This window comes from Hemibagrus wyckioides, linkage group LG08 (assembly GCF_019097595.1).
Source record: "Hemibagrus wyckioides isolate EC202008001 linkage group LG08, SWU_Hwy_1.0, whole genome shotgun sequence".
NCBI lineage: Eukaryota > Metazoa > Chordata > Actinopteri > Siluriformes > Bagridae > Hemibagrus > Hemibagrus wyckioides.
In genome coordinates, this window is record NC_080717.1 from 10,863,006 (window position 1) to 10,879,203 (window position 16,198).

The window sequence follows — 16,198 nt, forward strand, 5'->3', positions numbered from 1 at the left end:
AGCTCCCATGACATTCCACTTTCTCATGCCTAGATTTATCTTATTGTGACATTAGTCTCTAGTCTTAGCTCACTGACTCCCTTGTTCACTTGGCATACAGTGATATGCTCCAGTGCAGGTAGCGTCTCTACACCATGACTATAAGCCTGTCAGGCTTTCGTTTATCATGAGCAGCCCCCTCCTCGCTTCCAGATGAGGGATTTGGAGCTAAGAGCTGAGCCGACCCCACTGTCATAGTCACAAAGATAAGTACTGGAACTGCAAGTCCTCACTCTGACCAAGTGAAAAACGGCACCATTGAACTCTGGATCTGAGCCTTTTTTCAGAGGAATGGCGATGAATCATACTGCAATAACTCGGCACTCATTACTAAAATCTGGTGTGGATAAATTGATCTTTCGCCACCATTCACAAATGCCAGAGGCCATTAAGGACCAGACTGACAGCTGCTTTAACAAATGCTGCTAGTTGCTTGCTCACACGTTCTCTACACCCCTGGAATTTAAGTGCTTTGGTGTTGTGTAGTGTCGGATGAGAGAACACGCGAGATACTGGAAATGTCAGGAAAGAAAACAGTGTTAGTTCACTGCAGCTTTCACTTCACGTCTGTGGTGCGAAGTTATTGGGAAATTGCCAACATGATATTTTAATTTGTACCAGCTGTAGACTTCCTGCTGACAACCCAGAATGTATTCACATTTGTAAATATTTCAACATAGGAAGATGGGGTAAGGTTTGTGAAAAGCCGTATTATAAGGCTTTCAAAGCCTGTTAGTTGTCTTGACATGCTTAATTTTTGGCCAAACTTAAATCAATGGAAGAGAAACTTGCTTTCCTGAATACGAGCATATAATCCAGGACCTTCATCCTGCCAATTCAAAACAGGCAGGCATGTGGTCATTTATTCACAGAGCTATCTGGCAGAAACCAAATCTGGCCTGGTGATTGGAGACTGACTACAAATTGCAAATGTCTGGGGATGCCACCACCAGTCTGGGTCCAGACCATTTTAATAAACCAGCAATATTTATTTCCACGCGTGTGTGGCATTAGAGAGGGTATTTAGTTAGAACCTGTTAAATCCTAACAGTGAAATAAGGTTTTGGTTGTTCATCTTACTGTGTGTCTAGCATAAACTGTGTTGGCAATGTAAGGCTCAGGACATTGTAACCAATTGCCAAAAGTCAGGGTAACTCCATATGCTGCTTTATGTCTGCCTGGAGTTAACATTGTAAAAATATTGTTACACAGTTGTAGAAAATACACTGATATGCATAGAATAAAAATAACAACTATTTTTAAAAACCTACTTAGTTTTTTTTTTTGTATTTACACTCTTAAATGTTTCAGATATCTGAGAGCAAGCGAAAATATGTGATGCTACTTTCCTCTCACCCTCCAGTGTCAGAACCAATTAGTGAGCTTCTGTCAACTCCCTGTGATACTCTGCTCCACAGCTTGGCAGAAAGAGGAGCAGTCGGCTGTTGGAACAGCTGAGGATTCTGGACGAACATGCAAAGTCAAGTCCAATACATAACAACTAAAACTGTTACATTAGATGAATTGTCATGAACATGGAGTACATCCCATTGTCTAAAAGAATAAAATGGAGTACAGTCAGTGGTCTTGAAAGAAGAAAAAAATGTTTTTCTGGTTCTAACCCAGTGTTAACGTATAAAATTTTGGATTCCAACATTTCATACCGACTTTCTAAGTGCAAGAGTTTTTGGCTGCAGATCCTACTGAGTCATAGGGACAAATAGGGCCATTATCTATGAGATGTTCAAGAATGCGGCACTGTCTATGTTATATTTACACAGTGAATGTGACTGATCAAGGACAACATGCAGTTCTGTCTTTTGCATCATTTGACACATCATTCGCTGATGATGTGGAAGGTCAACTCCATTTACGTTTCTTCGCTTTTGAAGTTTCACCTTGAGCTGCATTTAATATCAAATATATTATGAGACATTCTATTCCTACATAGCATTTTTAACAATAGATATTGTATAAAGAAGCTTTACAGAAATCCAGATGTACATTTATATTCCAAATGAGCAGGAGAGAAGCGACAATGTCAAGAAAAATCTTCCTGAGACAACAAAAGGTAGAAAATTTGACAGGAACCAGATAGTGGATAGTGGGGTTATAGATTTAAATACGGGTTAATACAGGTCCCCTGGTAAGCACAGGAATGTCTTTATGATTGCTACAGCAATTTGTAGGTACAATTACTGGTTACATTATTGGTTACCTTTGTTTTTTTACTTTGTTTCCGCCCAGTTTTAGATTGTGACTATCTTTCAAAACAAGCATTTTTCATAATGTTCATGTGGTATTTTGATTATATTTGTCCATTTGTGGTCATCGATGGTTGTGGTCAAGTGTTTTGGCTTTGAGGCCTATCATGCTCATGCAACCTTCTGTTTTCAACTGGACCAAAAGGTGTTTATACCAACATTTATCCTAAAGGTGTTTAGTGGGGTTGAGGTCAGAGCTGTGTGCAAGCCACCTGAGTTCTTTATAGACCTCAGAGAGAAATCTTAATGCTATAGCATACAAATACGCCCTAGACAATTGTGTGCTTCCAAATGTCTGCCAACAGTTTGGGGAAGGTCCATATAGGCATGATGGTCAGGTGTCCACATACATTTGGCCATAATGTGTACAAGAAAAAAAATAGATTCAACGATAGACTTCATTGTTTAACTTTACTTTGAGAAATAAAACTAATCAAATAATGCCATTATTTCTTAGTCATATCTATATTATGTGGCGCTGATATTATGTTTTTTCTTTCTTTGTGTAGGATCATGTGAGCTGAGAGGTAATCTAAAGCTGTATGCTGCTGCAGATAACACCTTTCCCCTATCCTCCTCGGTTGCTGTATTGAGTGCCCAAAGAGGTGGTTCTGACGGCCACAGAGTAGCACTGGCATTAAGAGAATACTGCATCACTAGCCCACCCTCACCACAGACTCTAACTGAGGCTCCAGAGCAGCCCACTGATGAATCCAGCAGCTGTGCCATATCCCTCACAGCTTGCGTTACCAAGGATGTAAATCCCTGGTCCCTGTCAGAGGAAAGTAATAAACCACCCCTCACCATGATGGAGCCAATGGGCATATCTGGGATGACAGAGGACTGCCTAATCCAGCAAAGCCGCACTTGCCTGGGCTGTATCATTGAGACCAAGGATGCACTGGATAATGAGCCCATTATCAACCTGAAAATGACGGACATGAACCGTGAGTATGATGGTTGCTCCATCTCCAACATGCAGTGTATGGGCCTCAGTGAAACAGGCAATTGCTCTGAGCAGCTTCTGGCTGACCAGCTTTTGAGCTTTCCAATGCCCAAATCACAGATGGAGGAGAAAAAGAATTTAGATAAAACAGAAAATGACCCAGATCAGACATCCAGAAACATGTATGAAGGTCTTTTGCTGGACAAATGCAATGGAGAGGATGGTCTGCTCCCCAGTTCAAACCAGGACTGGGGCTACATCGAGTCCTTTATCAGTGAGAGCAAAATGGAATTACTGGACCTATGTTCAAAAAATGAGCTCTCAGTAAACCTTTTCTCAGAGGAGGATGTGGATAACTATATGTTTGACGATGATGATGATTCTGCCCTGAGCAGTGACATGTGCTCGTTGAAAATCCGCTACGAGTCTTTCCAGGACAACATGAGGGAAAAGACAAATGTCCTGCAGGAGGAAACACAGTTTAACTTCTTTCCCAGTGTTCTGGTAAACTCTACGAAAAGTGTGGATAGTGTGGTAAAGAAGAGTGCAGATGACCTCTTACCAAAACCTGATGACCTTGCACTCGAGAATGAACATAAAGAAAATGACAGTGAAAGCTCCTTAGAGCGGGCATCTGATTACAGTCCAAAAATGAACTACTTTATCGATTCTAGCAACTCAACTGAAGACTCAGAAGACTATAGCGATGACAGCTCTAGCACAGGGTCCTCCATTGACACTTTTCATGAAAGCAAAGAGAGAAATTTATTTTTACGAAAGAATGTTTGCTCTTCCAACCCACTAAACTATGGATTAAGAGCAAAAAGAAAAGTCAGGTACAGTGATGACTACCTTTATGATGTTGACTCCATTGAAAGTGAAAAAAACAATGAAAAGCGTGAACAGACACCTTCTGGTCCGAGACAGGAAGAGGATGATGACTGGTGCCCTAAAAAGAGAAGAAAATCTTCTCGCAAAGAGCCACCGGTGATAGTCAAATATATTATTGTCAACAGGTTCAAAGGGGAAAAACACATGTGTGTAAAGCTGTGCAAAACTGATCCAACAGTCACGACTATAAGTTTAAATGAGAATGCAATTAGTGAATATGAAAAATTGGCTCCTCTGAAGGATTTTTGGCAGAAGAAACAGAGGGAGCATGAAGAACAGCTTAGACTGCATGCAGGAGATCAACACTATTTACATCTTAATGGCCGGAATCGACCATTTAGTTCTAGTCCTCCTAAAAGGAAACATAAACTAGCAAACAGACTTAGGTTTCAGAGGATTCGAGCTGTGCTTCAATCACCTCACAAGCAGGTCTCTTACTCTGATCTGAGGCTGGAATCTGGCTCTAAAGAAGAGACAGCTCCCACAGCAAGACCATTAACAATATCAGACCCCAGTTGTTCGAGTACATTAGACCCAAATGACATCATACACACTGTTACCCCAAAGAGCAGATCACAAGAGAGGGAGGAGAGGAGAATAGGGAATAAAATGGGCAGAATCCGGAAATTCAAAAGTGAAGCAAGACTCAGAAGTGAGAAAATGAAGAAATTTGAAGAGAACAGTGAAAGCAAGACAAACAAGACTGAAGCATGTGCTGAGACAGAAAATAAGGACACTGCAGGGGGTGGGAACGAAACAGAGATCACCTCAGCTGCACACAGTCCTCAGAGTCAAACAGCTGAGACTGCTGAAAAAATAGTTTTCATGTCTAGCACCTGCTCGTATAACAAAGCTACATCATCTGATGATGTGGCCACAGGTATGTCTGTTATCCCTGGGGGCTATCTGCAGACATTGCTGGAAGCCTCTGAATCCTTAGGTGGCTCTAGCGGCTCTTTTTTCCCTCAGCAGAACAACAATCCCAGGCAACAATCTCTGGGTATCTCTTTGGAAGAGCAGCAGTTTGCTTCTCTTCAGCTGGCCCAAAGCTGTGTACTGTCCCCACCCTCTGAATCAGAGCTCCAACAGTCTCCTCAGAACTGCCCCAGTCTCTCTCAAATGTGGCACACCCAGCTTGATCCAAATCAGCAGTTCACTACAGATATCCCTGAGACAACGGTCTTGCCCAGCAGCTTCCCTACTACCATGTCTTTGCCAATCTCAGAGAACCTTGCAGTTCCAGGGTACAGTCAGATGGAGCTGGATACCAACAGAATACTTTATGAAAAAAATTACATGCCTGAGCAGACACTGCCACCTGATTCAGATTTCCAAGCATGTCAAGTTCCCAATGTGGAAGGCCAGCTACAGTTTCAGAGAGGGACACTGCACAGTGACAATGGAAGGCTCATAAGTTTCGACTCAGTTGGCTCGTTGTCAGCTACTTCCAGCAATTACAGCTCTCTAAGTATCAAATCATGTGAGAAAGATGGTGAGAATGATGTGAATGAGAACTTTCTGGCCCACTGCAGTCCCAAACTGGTGATTCAGCAGAGCATTGATGCAATCACACCACTGAGGGAGTCAACAGACTTGCTAGATATCTCCAATTTCACTCCAGATAAATTCAGACATGCATCACTGTCAGAGCTCTCACCTCCTGAGACACCCAACTTGTCCCCGCAGGTCACATGGCGAGAGCTGAAGATATTGGGAAATCCCAAGGTTCTACAGAATGGGTCTGAGCTGACATTGGAGGGTGCTCAAGAGGTAAAATGGAATTGCAGTATGATAGAACACCAGGAACACCTGGGTGGATTTGCAGTAGATAATCACCAGTATCAGTTGAACAGCTCTAATAATGACAACCATATAAACTTGGAAAAGAAGTCTATGAACGAAACTGACTTTGATGAGCAAGGTGCTGACCTGACCAGTGGGAAAAAAGGCTCAAAGAGGAAAAGCAGCAACAAGCAAACTTCAGGACAAAGTGCTAAAAAAAGCAAAGCAACCAAACCAAAAGCCGCAAAGGGAGAGAAGGTCAAGACCCCACGACAGAATTCAAGAGCATCCAAAAAGCTTAAAGCCTTATTGGATGAAAAGGCTAAAGGCCAGCTCGGGGACTCAAAGTGTATGACACACCAGCTGACAGATAGCAGCTCTGAGGACTGGACAGGAATAGGCTGGTCAGAGACCAACAGCTACACGGATGACCAGCGAGAGTTTGAAGAGCCATCCAACATCCTTTCTAACATAGTATCAGGAATGGCTGAAGTGCAGCGTTTCATGATGACCTCAATTGAGCCTATATGGGGCCCTGCAACAGACATCTGTTTACCCTCAGAGGCAAATAGTCTAAAGTTAAAAACTCTCAAAATCCTGGCAGGTACCTCATCTGAGCCCAAGAAAAAAGGTGCTGTGTCTGCTGAAGGTGCAAAAGGCAAAAAAGGAGGGGGCAAATGTGGCAAAAATCAAGCTAAGTTCAATGCCTCTCATCCCCTTTTCCCCCAATTGGCTCTGGGCTGTAACATGTTTGATAAGTCTAATCTTGGGGTACCAGGCATAAATGGACCTGCACACAAAAAAATGTACCGTCACAAAACCAGCGCAAAATTTCCTCGGATCGAAAACCTTAAAGGCAAGCGGCCCGACCCAAATAAGGACATAGCATTGATGACCTCATTTGAAAAACTGAGGTAATATTTTGTAACTAGCTGCTGATGCACGTTTCTCACTTTCCCCCACTTCCTGCTCAGCCCTTAATCCCTGGCATACCTGCACTGACTCTAAGCCAGAGATGCATGGAAATTACCCTTGACCCACCCTCCTTATTTTGGCCCTCTGAAGAAGATATAGATATCTTGCATGAGAAACTACATGTACTTACAAACTACCTATTGAGTGATTGTGCAAGGCTTGATTGAGATTTTAACCTACCATGGCTGCATTTTCATTATGCTTTTGCAATTTTTCCTTGTAGTTGTTTTGGTTCTTTTTGTCTGAAGATAAAAAAAAAAAAAAAAAAAAAAACTTCATAAATGCAGTGTGTCTTCTTGGGAGCCATTTTTAAAAGTTAAATTTGCTACCCTAAACGTGTGTTATTATACTTCTTTGTTTGAAACGTAGCTATTTGGAGAAAAATGATGTTGTGTAAAGTAAGCTCCCCGATTTGATTTTGTATGCAAAACAGGATGACCTCGTCTTGCGCTCTCCCACATACTGCCTGACTTTTTCCAATTCTAAATGCTCATCCTGCTCTCTTGGATAAGCAACATCCTTTGTAGGCCCTAAAAACATCGATAGCACATATTGGGACCATTTTGTATCAAAGACATATCAGATTTACATTTTGTCCTATTTTTTCTTACTGATGGCATGGAATTATAATTTTATTCTTATGCTTTTACTATGCTTTTACAGGAGTATTACTGGAACTTATCTTAGAGGGACATTTCTAAGCCATGGAAACTCACTTTTTTTGGTGTCCCTGTACAGAAATGCACTATTTAATGACAAACATGAATTCTAAAGATCAATGTGCCAAATGTAAACTCTGTGCAAATTTATTATCGATATAAATACTGGCTGTTGAATTTACTACTCATAAGAATTTTGGCCGTACCCTTTCAAGACTGTGAGAGTTAACATTCCAGATTTTTTCCATTTTCCTTTTGGGATCCTATATTGTGAAGAGCACCTGCAGCTGACAGTGGTACATAGCCACTCACATAACCAAAACAACAAGACTGAACTGTCGACTTTTTTCCACTGACTTGCCAAAATCAATTTACCTCAGCATTATGTGGCTTTGACAAACAAGGAATGATGAAAAGCACAGAAGATATGGACACTGTCCCATCTGCGTAATCAAGGACACCATACTGACATTAAAGGGTGAGCACGGTAATGATTATGTGATTCTTTTCACTGAAGTTCTTGGGAATGCCAGTTTCAGGTTATTTTAAATGAGTGCTAAAATTAAATGGAATACTTTTGGAGAAATTTACATATTTTCTACATGCCTCCAATGAAGGTTCAGGAAAGATGAAAGTGTACAAAAATCTCAAATGTAACTGAATGATTAAAATATTTGCTATTTAGAGTTCATTTCAGGAACTACATGGCTAACAAACACTTAATGGAAGATTATGACCACTAATTTATGAAGGTCCAGAAGGCCATCCATTATTTATTTCGCCCCAGTATTCTCAAGACTTATTCTTCACATATTATTGAGGTAGGAAATTGTTTTATCAAGACAGTAATCTGGTCAGTTAGACAGAGATATATACACTTTTAAGAAATGCAAATTATTAAGCTTAAGTGTAGCACAGTGGGTAGCGTTGCTGTCTTTCAGCCCCAAGGTCCCGGGTTTGTGTCTGAGCTCACGTCATTGTCTGTTTGGAGCTTTGTTTAGGTTTTACGGTTTCCTTCTACTCCTTCAAAAAATGTGCAGGTAGGCAGATTGGTGACACTAAATTGCCCCAGGGTTTGAATGTGCATGAATGACACCCTGCATCTTGTTGTTATTTTCTAACAGTTGTGGGAGCTTTGCACATTAACAGAGTTTGACACAGCATACTGTTTCGTAGCCAGTTAACTGACACAGCTTGAAGGAATATGCAGAAAGCTAGAAGCGACTTGGTTAAAAATATAGATTTAACTTTAGTACATACTTATTTCGTTACATAGCAATTGGTGTCTGAGGACTTGGGTTTGCCTTTATTGGTTGATAATAATTGGTGATCATAAACTTCTACTACTTGTTACCATTATCCATCCATCCATTTTCTATACCCACACATTGGGCGAAAGGCAGGGGTACACCCTAGACAGGTCACCAGTCCATCACAAGGCCACATATAGACAGACAACCACACACACTCACTCTATGGGCAATTTAGAATTACCAGTCAACCTAATGTACATGTTTTTGGACCATGGGAGTACCCAGAGTAAACCCGCACAGGCACGGGGAGAACATGCAAACTCCACACAGAAAGGCCCCTGCCTGTTCGAACCTGGTATTTGAACCCAGGACCCTCTTACTGTGAGGCAACACCACCAAGCCACTGTGCTGCCCTACATTAGCATTATTTCAGTGAAAAACAAAGTCCAGTTGCATCTGAAGTAGGTAAGGCATTTAGGGTCCACAAATTTGAAAAGTACTGTATGTGAATCCAATTTTCCCTATTTTGCATATCACATATCTGGTGTACCACTAACACTGGTGGAATAATGTCAACATCCAGCAATTAAATGATCATTATCATCCGTGTGTTATTTACATATACACATATGCACAACTTGTTACTGCCTGCATTTTGTACATCTGAATGGAATTATTGTTTACTAGATGTTGGCATTTTTTCTGCAGTTTCATCTGTGAAGTTTTCACTCATAAATGCTTACTATTCAAATCTCTTGTGTATTGACTAACTAAGTCAAGAACCAGGACCTGTTGCTACATGCTTACAGATATATTAACTAATATCAAGTTAGGGAGAGCACGGAAATTAAACATTGACCTTGAATTATCCATTTACACCCATCAGCCAACACCTGTACACCTACCCATTCCTGCAGTTATCCAATCAACCAATCAGGTTGCAGCAGCACAATGCATAAACTCATACAGATTTTTCTCCATACAGGTTAAAAGCTTCAACTAATGTTCACATATTCACAAAATCAAAGACGGTTTCTCAAATGATTAGTCTGTCTGGCCCCAAAAAACTATGGTCAAAGTCAGATCATTGATTTTCCCCAATTCTGATATAAGATATTTAAGAATATTAACTGAAGCTCTTGATGAGTGTCATGATTTTAAAGCCTTGCACTGCTGCCACATGATTGGATAGCTGCATGAATACAGGTGTTTCTATTAAAATGGCTGGTATGTGCATGACATTGTATTTATCCACATTTGATTTAAAAAAGCGATATTCTAGAAAATATTTAGAGGGACAGGGGACATGGAAAATGCCTTAATGCCTAAAAAGTATGCTCGTTCATTACTGCAACATTTCAACATAACATTTTTGCTCAGTTTTGCTCTGTGTCCTTTTGCCTCTCTACATTCTGTCTAGCATGCCATAATTAAGGACCAGGACATGCTGGTGATGGAAAAAAACTGCACATGGGCTGTCATGCCCTCTTGCCTGCCTTCTTTCATTTCTGCCTATTTTCAATTGAATGTACTTCTTTGAGATTTGTACAGTGTGCCACTGTTGAGCTGCCTCTTCTTACTGGTGCTAAGAAAGCAAATGTTCATCTCCCTGATATGACTATATCTAAATATATATAGTTATAAACAAGAGAAAACCCTAATCCTCTCTTTATGAATGTATAATATATGGTTATGTTTGATGTATCCACACCATAATTATTTGACGTTAATTGGATTACTTTTTGACTGAAAAGATTATTGAGCTTTATAAGTATTGTCTAGAGTTGATATTAGAGGGATTCTTAACAAACTCTTGACATAACAAAAAATACTGTATATTTTTCTCCGTGCCAATTTGTAACATATTTTCTAAGTGTATATTTTTCTTAGAAAGTGCTGTGAAGTATTAGTATGTGTGAGTAACCTTTTTTGTGCCTATGCAGGCAGTGAAAAGGATGGATAATAAAAAGGTTTCTGGTTTTAAAAACCAAAATATCAAGTAACCTAAAAAAAAAAAAAAATTATCGACATTTTTGTTGGGAGTTTTGTATGACGAAATTGACCTTGTTGTGGGAGTATTGTGTTATTGTGAAAAACACAAATACAAAATCGAAGAAAAATGAAGACAAAAATCTAATTTGTGAACTATTTGCTGTTTTATAGATTTTTTCATGTAAATTATTCTAGTATTTTTTGGTTTATGTTGTAACTGTTGCAAAAGTTTTAAATATTTGTGAACCCGCCTGTATGGTGACAATGTAATATTGGTAACTTGCTGAGTTTTTGTAATAATGTTTATGGAGTAAATATACAAATTAAAATGAGATTTTGAATGCTGCTTTTGGAAATTGTCAACATTTTTCCTGTCACTATTTTTTTTTTAAACTGCCCAAATCTTCTTAGTTGCTTGACTTGTATATGTGAACCATGGCACTTCACATGCTGTTCTTAATCATGGGCCTAATGAACATTTGTTACGTGGGTGCACTGTGTGCCATTTTTTCTTTTTCCTTGTTTGCAGCATTAAGAATTAACTAGGCAGTTCTTGTTCTCCAGAACACTTCTACTCTGGTCATTTAACACAATTTGTAACTTCTCAGGTCAACATCTGTCTAAATTGAAAAGTTGAAAACAACTTGTGTATTTTAAATCATTGTGTAGGCTTGTGCCTATTCTGATCATAAATTACTTCTACTTCCACCAGCTAAAAAATGAATTTATTTTTGCTGCATTTCTTGATTAGCAAAACACAAAGAAGAACTGGATAAACAGTAATTAAATATAAAAGTGTTACTTTTATTTATTTCAGATACCATATGTTTGGGGTTTTATTTTTTCTTTTGTAATTTTGCAGGTATGAATTCAAATTATGGATCTAGCACAATGCAGACTTACATGCATTATAAAGCTGTTTGTCTGGACCGCCACTCATGACCCAGACTAGAAAATCAGCCACATAACATTAGTGGCCCCAAATATCCAGTGCCTTGCATAAGTATTCACCCTTGTGAACTTTTCAGCATTTTGCAGTGTCAGAGCCTTGAAGTGAAATGGACTTAATTGGGATTTTGCCATTTAATCTAAATAATATTTCTAACATTTGAAGGTACAAAATATTACAGAAACACAAAGGGTAAAAAAACAAACAAGCAGAAATTTGTTGGCTGTACATTTGAATCCTGATATTGTGCCCGAGCTCTGTCAGATTGGATGGAGATTGCTGGTAATTCATACTACAGATTTTCAATCAGATTGCGGTCTGGCACAATGTAAGACATTGTAGTTTAGCTGGAGCAGTGGGCTTAGAGTTTTGTTAGAAGGTGAACAGCCTCCCTAGGCTAAAGTCTCTTGCAGACTTTTTTCAAGGATTGTGCTCTGTTTGTCTCCATCCATCTCATCTTCAGCTCTGACTAGTTTCCCAGTCAATGCTGATGTAAAGTACCCTACAACATGATGCTACTAGCAACATGGTTCAGTTTTGGCCTCAACAGATCTGTAAAGCCTGGCTTTAGGAAGTGGTTCTGGTGCTATGGGCTATGGTTGTCCTACAAACAGCTTCAAGGTTACCCATGGCCTCTTGGTTGCTTTTAATTCCCTGCTTACCACTGACGTTTCGTGGACGTGCAAAACAATATGCAACTATATAAGAAGAATTCAAAGGTACATCTTACACTCCAAAACTAAAAGCATGTTGGAATTATACAAATATGAGAGAATGTCTTACCAAAATCATTCCTCTGTAAATTTATCTAGGGCCTGAACAATAACAATATTTTGTCAGTTATACTGATTTTCAGGAGAGAAATGAAACTATCAACAAGAGCAGATCTATAGCTCGCTGTCTGGAGTTTCCAAATGGTGCTGGTGTAGAATCAGACAGATGAACATTAATATAATTTGCCTGGCAAAATGAAAAAGATAGAAATGAATAACTTGTAGTATCGGTTTATTTTGCTTAATGCTAAAGTTATTATGGAGGAACTAGTGTACTCTCACATTAAAAACTGATGCAGAAGACAAGTAGAAGAGGGTATATTTAACAATATTGGAAAGCAGCCTAGATGTTGAGTAATCATAAACACTTGCTCATGTATAGAAAATAGCTGGGGTTACCTTAGTAAGAAGTAAGAAAATGGAAGGAGCTGGATATCAATAATTGTACTTATTTTAGAGAAGCTTATGTCTTTTATGAGTGTAACCAATTACTGTACAGTATACTATACATGAGTGGATGGATACTATACATAAGGCAGTAATTAGTTCCATTTACTGCCTCATTGATGAATCTTTTACAAATGTGTAGCCAAACCAAACTCAAATTTTCTAATTTTTCAAGTTTACCAAAGTTTCACAAAATGCTGATTTTCCACATAAACATATGTTGAGTATGTAATGTACAGTGTATAGTATCACCTGTAGTGTAAGGTGCATTCTCAGCACAGCTTATATGCATTTAATGTCCACAAAACTCCAAAAAATGTCAAGTGCAGAGAGGACTGGAAACGTGAAATGACTAATCGATGATGAAAGAAAAGGCAGAAGTGGAAGTCATTTTGACTCATTTCTATACCAATAATAAATATATTTAGTAACAGCACCATGGAAAGGTCAGACTCTAGGTACAAATTACAGGTGAATTAGATGTGAAAGAAAAAAACGGTGTAACATGAAAGCAGAGGAGGAAAAAGCTCTAAATTGTACCTTGCACATAAAGCATGTTACACAGGGAAACTGCTATTTTAAGCTCGTTTTAACGTGTCAGCCGATTGAGTCTTGCAAAGCCTAAGAGATATCATGGCATACAAAATCGATTTATAAGCCAGTTTCCATCCTTAAAAAAAAATCACACTGGTCTTTAGACATCTGTTCCTTCATAAGTGTGTGTGCTAAATGCTGTACATGTGATAAAAATAAGCCACTCATGTTTGACAGTATAATCTATATATATAAACTTGAAGAAATCTGTACGGGTCCAAAAAAATTTAGACAGTGACAAAGGAATATTTGCTCAAAGTGCAGACTTTTAGCTTTAATTTTGATATTTATACCTTAATCTGGTAAATGGTATAGGAATTACAGCACTTTTTACATACAGGCCTCCTGTTTTTTAATAGACTGCTCAGCTATTCCATGGCAAGTTGTATATTATTCCTCCATTATTTTTGCACAGAAGTTTAAAAGACTGAAGTTGATCTGAAGTATTGATTTTGGATCTATCTATCTATCTATCTATCTATCTATCTATCTATCTATCTATCTATCTATCTATCTATCTATCTATCATTAGGCTGAGAAATCAAAACAAGTCAACTATTTTATACATTCTTGAAAAGGTACGAATGCAGTAGTGAGCTCCAGGAACACCAAATGTCCTGGAAAACAATAAAAAAAAACAACCTTGGGAGAAGACACACCCAGCACTTTACACTTTATTAGACAGACCTATACACCTAATCATCACTATGTAAGTCTGATGAACGCAACAAAGCCCACAGCTTACAGTATGTGTGAATATATATATATATATATATATATATATATATATATATATATATATATATATATATATATATATATATATATATATATATATATATATATACACACTATATTGCCAAAAGTATTCGCTCACCCATCCAAATAATCAGAATCAGGTGTTCCAATCACTTCCATGGCCACAGGTGTATAAAATCAAGCACCTAGGCATGCAGACTGTTTTTACAAACATTTGTGAAAGAATGGGTCGCTCTCAGGAGCTCAGTGAATTCCAGCGTGGAGCTGTGATAGGATGTCTCCTGTGCAACAAATCCAGTCGTGAAATTTCCTCACTCCTAAATATTCCACAGTCAACTTTCAGCTGTATTATAAGAATGTGGAAGTGTTTGGGAACGACAGCAACTCAGCCACGAAGTGGTAGGCCACGTAAACTGACAGAGCGGGGTCAGCGGATGCTGAGGCGCATAGTGGTCGAAGAGGTTGCCAACTTTCTGCAGAGTCAATCACTACAGACCTCCAAACTTCATGTGGCCTTCAGATTAGCTCAAGAACAGTGCGCAGAGAGCTTCATGGAATGGGTTTCCGTGGCTGAGCAGCTGCATCCAAGCCATACATCACCAAGTGCAATGCAAAGCGTCGGATGCAGTGGTGTAAAGCACGCTGCCACTGGACTCTAGAGCAGTGGAGACGCGTTCTCTGGAGTGACGAATCGCGCTTCTCCATCTGGCAATCTGATGGACGAGTCTGGGTTTGGCGGTTGCCAGGAGAACGGTACTTGTCTGACTGCATTGTGCCAAGTGTAAAGTTTGGTGGAGGGGGGATTATGGTGTGGGGTTGTTTTTCAGGGGCTGGGCTTGGCCCCTTAGTTCCAGTGAAAGGAACTCTGAATGCTTCAGCATACCAAGACATTTTGGACAATTCCATGCTCCCAACTTTGTGGGAACAGTTTGGAGCTGGCCCCTTCCTCTTCCAACATGACTGTGCACCAGTGCACAAAGCAAGGTCCATAAAGACATGGATGACAGAGTCTGGTGTGGATGAACTTGACTGGCCTGCACAGAGTCCTGACCTCAACCCGATAGAACACCTTTGGGATGAATTATAGCGGAGACTGAGAGCCAGGCCTTCTTGTCCAACATCAGTGTGTGACCTCACAAATGCGCTTCTGGAAGAATGGTCAAAAATTCCCATAAACACACTCCTAAACCTTGTGGACAGCCTTCCCAGAAGAGTTGAAGCTGTTATAGCTGCAAAGGGTGGACCGACGTCATATTGAACCCAATGGATTAGGAATGGGATGTCACTTAAGTTCATATGCGAGTCAAGGCAGGTGAGCGAATACTTTTGGCAATATAGTGTATATATATATACACACTAATCACAAAAAGTTGAAGCATGCAATTTATTGAAACAAAAGCCAACAACAGTGGTGGGTATACCACAACAAAAAATGTCAACGTCTCAATAATTTGTCATGTGCCCTTGACCATCAATTACAGCTTGACAACGATGTCTTATGCTGTTCACGAGTCCACTTATGGTCTGCTGAGGCATGGCATTCCACTCTTCTTGAATGGCGGACCTCAGGTCATTGAGGTTCTGTGGTGCAGGGTTACGAACCTCTACACAGCGACTCAGCTGATCCCATAGGTTTTCTATGGGATTCAGGTCTGGAGAAAGTGCAGGCCACTCCATTTGAGGTACCCCAGCCTCCAGCAGACGTTCCCTAATGATGCGACCTTGATAAGCTGGAGCATTGTTGTCCATGAAGATGAAATTAGGCCTGTGTTGTTCATGCAGGGGCACAATGACTGAATTAATGATGTTATTCAGGTAGTATTGGCTTGTCACTGTACCATTCACAAGATGTAGGGCAGTTCTGTATTGAGTAGA

The 16,198-nt window shown here is 39.7% G+C and overlaps 1 protein-coding gene across 1 annotated transcript in view; it reads left to right on the forward strand.

Moving 5' to 3' along the window:
- nexmifb (neurite extension and migration factor b) overlaps positions 1 to 11,268 on the forward strand; it is a 57,252-nt gene extending 45,984 nt beyond the window's left edge. Inside the window, exon 3 of the mRNA XM_058396199.1 lies at positions 2,813 to 11,268. Within this exon, the coding sequence (XP_058252182.1) occupies positions 2,813 to 6,840 (4,028 nt within the window). The 3' untranslated portion in view covers positions 6,841 to 11,268. The remainder of the gene's footprint in view (positions 1 to 2,812) is intronic.
- Positions 11,269 to 16,198: the final 4,930 nt, after the last annotated feature.